We start from the raw sequence: 6,086 nt of genomic DNA, 5'->3' as shown, positions 1-6,086 counted from the left end.
CAGTCTTGACCTTTTCTGCATCCCCTGCCCTGAGGAATAATAAATTCTCTTGTAGCTATATTGTGACCATTTTCTGCAGTTAGTGCTGGTGTTCTGTCTATGCAGAGTAGGAATCTGGAGGAGTGAACCTGCCAGGCTGTAAAGTGGGCTCACTATGGCTTTGTCCATCCCAGATCTCATGGGGTGCTAGGTAGGTTTTCCTGGCTCAGGTTTGCCTCTGAGAACTGTGTGTGTCTGAGCCAGGTATGGAGCAGGGTTGGAGGCTGTGCTTAGTTCATGCCTGCTACTCACAAGGCTAATAGTGCTTGCTGTGCATGTATGCCAGCATAGGTGTTGAGCAAGATCAGCTCTGCATGACCTAAAGGCACGGGAGTGCTTGGTTCATGATGTGTACTCAGGGCATGGGAAACTACCTGGTCCTGAACATCAGCTAACTCAAGCTAAGCATTGGTGTTGCTTGGTTATAACCCCCATGGGCTCCTTTTCCTGCTGTAAGAGGGGAGCAGAGTGGCTCATGGTGTTACAGAGACGTGCAGGATTTATCTGTCAGATGCACCCTGCAGGTTCATTGGTTCTGTCTGTGATCTGTCCCAGGACAGGACTTTATTCCTCCTGAGAAGGAGCCATCCAAAGGAGCTTTGTGGCCAAGCAGGGTGTTGACTCACTGAAAGCTTGGCAGGTGATGGGTGATGCTATCTCCTGGGGCACTTCACAGCCAGTGCTGCCAAGCAGCTCCAGCTGGGGCCCATGATGGGGTTGTCACACTGGTGTCTCCAGGGGCATTTGTTACACTAACACACTCAGCCTTTCTTTGCTGCAAGGTCAATGCTAGTCCTTTCAAGCTCTGTTCCCTCTGCTACATTGTCAGTAGGACTGTTGGAGCAATATCGTCTGAGAGATGGAGTGGCGCATTGGTGAAACAAAAAGGGGGGTACCCTTTCCCAAAGTGAGGAATCAAGAGGGAATACAGGTCACCTTGAAAGTATGCCACACTGGAATGCCTGCCCTTGGAGGTAGGCTGGAAGTATCACATCATCACAGTCTTTCTGAAGGAGGAGTACAAGGAAAAAACCATGCTGTGACACAAGAAGGAGAAGCTGCTCAGACTTAAAGAGCAGCCAGAAAAGTTCATCGAAGGCACTGCTGCCAAGTGCACAGATGTGTGGAGCTGTAGGGCTTCTCAGGTGAAACCTTTCATGACAATAAAGCAAAGTTCCCAAACAGCTTAAAAGCCCCACAGAAAGGGAGCTAAGAACACTTAAGACCTTCAGTTGATTCCATAACATTTTGAAGTTAGCTTTTCCACTGCCTTGAGACTATTTAGGAACAAATCTGACCAAAATAGAGGTTCACATGAAGTTATGGTGATTCCTGCGCTCTCTCTGATGGAACTGTGTGTGCCATAGCAGGATGTTCCCATGATGACCAACAGATGATGTGGACAGATTCTTCTCTGACGCATCTGTCTGGCACATGCATACCTTTGGGCTGCTCTGATCAGTCAGCCCTGACCATGGCCAAACCCAGTTCTTTTTATGGAGGCAATAGTAGTGGTGGCGAAGCTTCTGAAGTGGTACCTGTTAAACAGCCTTAGATGGGCTGTGTAAATTTGTGTTGAATGCAGTGGTATGGAGGAAGAGTTGGAGATACAGAAAAGTAAAACAAAACAAAACAAACTTGAAAAGAATGAGGATAAAAGATGTGAGAGGAGGAAAACGGTTAAACGATATCATGTGACAAGGCAAGCAGGTCATTGCACAGCAGAAATTTAATGCCACTGCCTGTGCTCTCAGCAACCCCTGGGTTGCACTGGATCTTCAGACACTTGAGAGAGACTTTGTTCTCTGTGCCAAGTTGTCTCTGAGATGAGGTGATCCATGTGATTAAGCTGAGAATACAAGGACTGTAAGTATAGCAAAAAAACTATAGAGGTTATGGTTTTCACAGAATCACAGAATGCTAGGAGTTGGAAGGGACCTCGAAAGATCACAGAATCACAGAATGCTAGGGATTGGAAGGGACCTCAAAAGATCATCTAGTCCAATCCCCAAGATCATCCAGTCCAACCCCTGCCAGAGCAGGATCACTCAGACCAGGTCACACAGGAACGCGTCCAGGCGGGTTTTGAATGTCTCCAGAGAAGGAGACTCCACAACCTCTCTGGGCAGCCTGGGCCAGTGCTCTGTCACCCTCACAGTAAAAAAAGTTTCCTTAAGTTCACGTGGAACCAGTGTTTTCCCTATTACCTAGTTTTGAAACCAAGATGGCAGTTGTTCCTCTTGTTAGTGATCCTGATTTGTGCCATGGAGCAGACAATGAAAGCAGTGATAATACTGTAAACTCGAGGAAAGTTACACTCAGCTGTTGACCCTCGGAAGGAAAAGAAACCCAGGAAATGGTACTGGATTAGATAACTGCTGTGGCTGTACCTCTGCTGCTGCTATTAACAGACACTACATAAGCCCTGTTCCTGTTTCAGATGCTAGAATAGGAAAAAAACCCAACCCAAACCAAGAAATGTAACTGCAGTCACCTAATCATCTTACTGCATCGACTAGATCCTGCAGCATGGCTCTGGCTAAGTGAACAGCTAAGAAAGCAAATACAGCCAAGGCACCTTTATTTTTCTTGTTAAACTTTAACTTGAAAAAAATAGATGTATCTGGCATTCTTTCCCTTGAGATTGCTGGTGTTCCACTAAGCAGATGAAGGGGAGTGATGTGCATGCCATGGCAGTAGATAGACCACGCTGTGTCTATGAGGTTTGCAGTATCAGATAGCAGAAAACTCACAGCAGTATCATAGCTTGCTAAAATCCTTTGTACAGCTCTTTGAAACGTGCCTTTCACATCCCTCTAGCTGGTTTGATCTCTGAAATAAAAGGGAGACTGTACTCCAGAATAAACCAACCTCTGTTCAGTGGTGCAATTTTCAAAACCAAATGCAGAGAAATTAGAGTAAGACCTGAAGGTTAGTTGAATCTCTTATTTCAAGATGGAGTAAGGTGACTCCGGTTACTCCCCTCCCCTGGAAACAGGAGTTTGGAGTGATGGCCATGACTCAGAAGTTAATTTCCTTGTGACTGTGATGTTGTAAATGTGGAGAGTAGAAAATGTACGAGACTCACTTGTTCTCTCTGATGAAGGCAGGAGAGGCCAAACAGAAGCAAGCTGCTCTCCACCATCTCATGGAAAAAGCATTCCTTGTTTAACAAGTCTATCAAGCAAATCTTGCTGCAGTGAAGCAGCACTGGCAAACCTACTCAGCCCTGCCAGATTTGGTGGCCTCTTTCCTGAGGCCTTGTGAGACTCTGTGGTTCCCTGTCCTCATGTCCTTGGAAGCCTTGGACATGACTGGTCCTCTCTGCAGTGCTTTTCACCAGCACTGAACAACTTAACCTGTCTCTGCCTGCTTCATCCTCCTGACACTTTGGTGCTTTGCTGCGAAGGTCAGCCAGGCAGAACAGTTCTTAGGTGTATGGGAAGGAATAATTTATCCTTCAAGCTTTAATCCTTGACAAATACGTTCTTTGGGGGGATTTTGCAGGGAAATAAAGGTTAGTGGCAAGTCTCCAAGCAGGCACTTATCAGAGTAGTGAAGGAGAAGTTGATTAAACAGAATCACATGGTAGAAAATAAGCTGAGTACACGATGCCTTTAATCTTATGCTCACTTAAGGCATGAGGCTTATAACCACCAATAGCTTTTCAGTCCCCTAGCCAGGAAACAGGCAAATGTTGCACAGACAACGTGATTGAAGAGCAAGGATGTGCCATTCCCATAGCAGCAACCAACACCAACAACTCCTTTTTGCTCTTTGGCCTAGAATAAGAGAGCATTGGCCTGGAGGATTGCTGGACTATTTAGAATAAAGCCCTAGCTTTGGGGAAGTGTGGACAGGACTGCCTGGAAGTACCAGGTGGGTAAACGAAGTTTGCAGCATCAACCTACGGTGCTCACGTATGTGGAGGAGCAGCAAAGAACTGGCAAGTCACTGCTTGGTTGAACTGTAAGAGAACATGGGGTACAACAGGACTGCTGTGTCCCCTTAGGAGAGGGTGAGTTAGGACCCTGCGTTGGGTCACCATGTGAGAGGTCAACGTTTACTTCTCCATTGCCTCACACATCTGTGTCATTTGCCAGTTTCCACTCCTGGGATCATCTGCTGTAGCTGTAGGCTGTAGTTATAGCTCTGAGGAGGGGGAGGAACCTCTTTCATGTTGCTGTAGTTCCCAGTGTTTCTTTGATGGTGACCATGTAAGACTGCAGCTAAATATTCTCTATGTACAGTGAGCCTGCAAGGATGTGCTGAAAGATCACCTTTAGTATATCAACCATAGGCATGTTAACTCAGATGGGTTTTTATCTATCTCCATCTCGTGCTGTCCTCCAGCAGAGTGCCTAGAACATGCTTGTGGTCATGTTACTTTAAAGCTGAGTGTGTAGGCACATGCTTTGTATGATAGCAGTGTCACTGACCTGACAAATGCAGTCATCTGAGCTGAAACTGTGATGCTGTTGCTGAGTGCCATGAGGAATGGAGCACAAGAACAGGGGAAGGAGGGAGGAGGGCTCAGTGTTTCCTGCTTACAGGCCAGGTCAGAATAACGTGTTTTAGAGAGACTTCTGCTTTCCTCCTGCTCCAAGCATCTCTGGGCAGTGAGGGAAGCAGGCTGCGCCTCAGCACAGCCAGTCCCCCTTCACAGGTCATGACTTGGGCAGCAGTTGGCCTGGGTGATCGGTGAAATTAATCATAGAATTGTTAAGGCTGGAAAAGACCTCTAAGATCTTCAAGTCCAACTGTCAACCCAACACCACCGTGCCCACTAAACCATGTCCTGAAGTGCCACATCTACGCATTTTTTGAACACCTCCAGGGATGGTGACTCCACCACCTCCCTGGGCAGCCTGTTCCAATGCTTGACCACCCTTTCAGTAGAGAAGTTTTTCCCAGTATCCAATCTAAACCTCCCCTGGCACAACTTGTAGCCATTTCCTCTAGTCCTGTCGCTAGTTATTTGAGAGAATAACCAACACTCACCTCCTACACTACAACACTACACCCACTCCAACACTACAACCTCCTTTCAGGAGGTTCTTCTCCAAACTAAACAATCCCAGTTCCCTCAGCTGCTCCTCATAATTCTTGTGCTCCAGACTCTTCACCAGCTTCATTGCCCTTCTCTGGGAATGCTCCAGTGCCTCAATGTCCTTCTTGTGGTGAGGGGTCCAAAACCAAACACAGTAATTGGGTTACAGCCTCACCAGTGCCGCGTTCAGGGGCACGATCACTTCCCTGCTCCTGCTGTCCACACTATTTCTGATGCAGGCCAGGATGCTGTTGGCTTCCTTGGCCACCTGGGCACACTGCTGGCTCATGTTCAGTCACTGTCAACCACAGCACTCCCAGGTCCTTTTCTGCCTGTAGCTTAGCTATCTGACATGCGGTGCACAGCCCTCAGGGTAGTGACATGGGAGAGAATGGGCAAGATGAGAAGAGTTCAGGAGGAAAGATATGGTGCTCTCAAGGATGGAGTGACAGGGAAGAAAGATGCTCCTGTCCAAAATGGCTGTTACAAGATCTCCACAGCTGCCTTGCAGGCATGAGGCAAAACAGAGCTCAGCGATTTCTGAGCCTCTGCCTCATGCAGCAAGGGCACTGAATACCCTTGCACATCCACCGATGAGCTACATCCACATGCAGCTTTGCTCTGAGCTCTCCTGAGAGTATCAAAGGGACTTCCCATGTCCGAAGTGTTTTCTTAAAGCAAAAGGCCATTTTATAGAGAAAGAAAATAAAAATATATAAATAATCTATAATAATATAAAAATAAATTATTTGGAAACAATATTGCTCTCTTCCTTCACTTAATCCAGTAATTTTTTGGTGCCTGCCTACTTGTCAGCAAACTCTGCACAGCTTCCTCTGGAAAGTCTCTGTCTCCTGCCGTCTCTCACAGCTGGCTCTGGCTTTTTCTCGGTCTTCTCTGGGTGCTCCTCTCTGCAAACCTGCCTCTGGCTACCTGTCTCTGTCCGTCACTCTTTGCCTGCTCCACTCTGCCTGCAGAAGGTTTCTCCCAGCTGCTC

The 6,086-nt window shown here is 47.1% G+C and overlaps 1 protein-coding gene across 1 annotated transcript in view; it reads left to right on the top strand.

Moving 5' to 3' along the window:
* Positions 1-1,013: 1,013 nt before the first annotated feature.
* The window catches only part of LOC104546262, a gene marked incomplete at its 5' end in the record, with an annotated part of 14,197 nt that continues 9,124 nt past the window's right edge, over positions 1,014-6,086 (top strand). Inside the window, 1 exon segment of the mRNA XM_010191611.1 lies at positions 1,014-1,170. Coding sequence (XP_010189913.1) covers positions 1,014-1,170 — 157 coding nt within the window.

The sequence above is a fragment of the Mesitornis unicolor genome, unplaced genomic scaffold (assembly GCF_000695765.1).
Source record: "Mesitornis unicolor isolate BGI_N332 unplaced genomic scaffold, ASM69576v1 scaffold39499, whole genome shotgun sequence".
NCBI classification, from domain to species: Eukaryota; Metazoa; Chordata; class Aves; order Mesitornithiformes; family Mesitornithidae; genus Mesitornis; species Mesitornis unicolor.
This window is presented reverse-complemented; position numbering and strand designations above follow the sequence as displayed.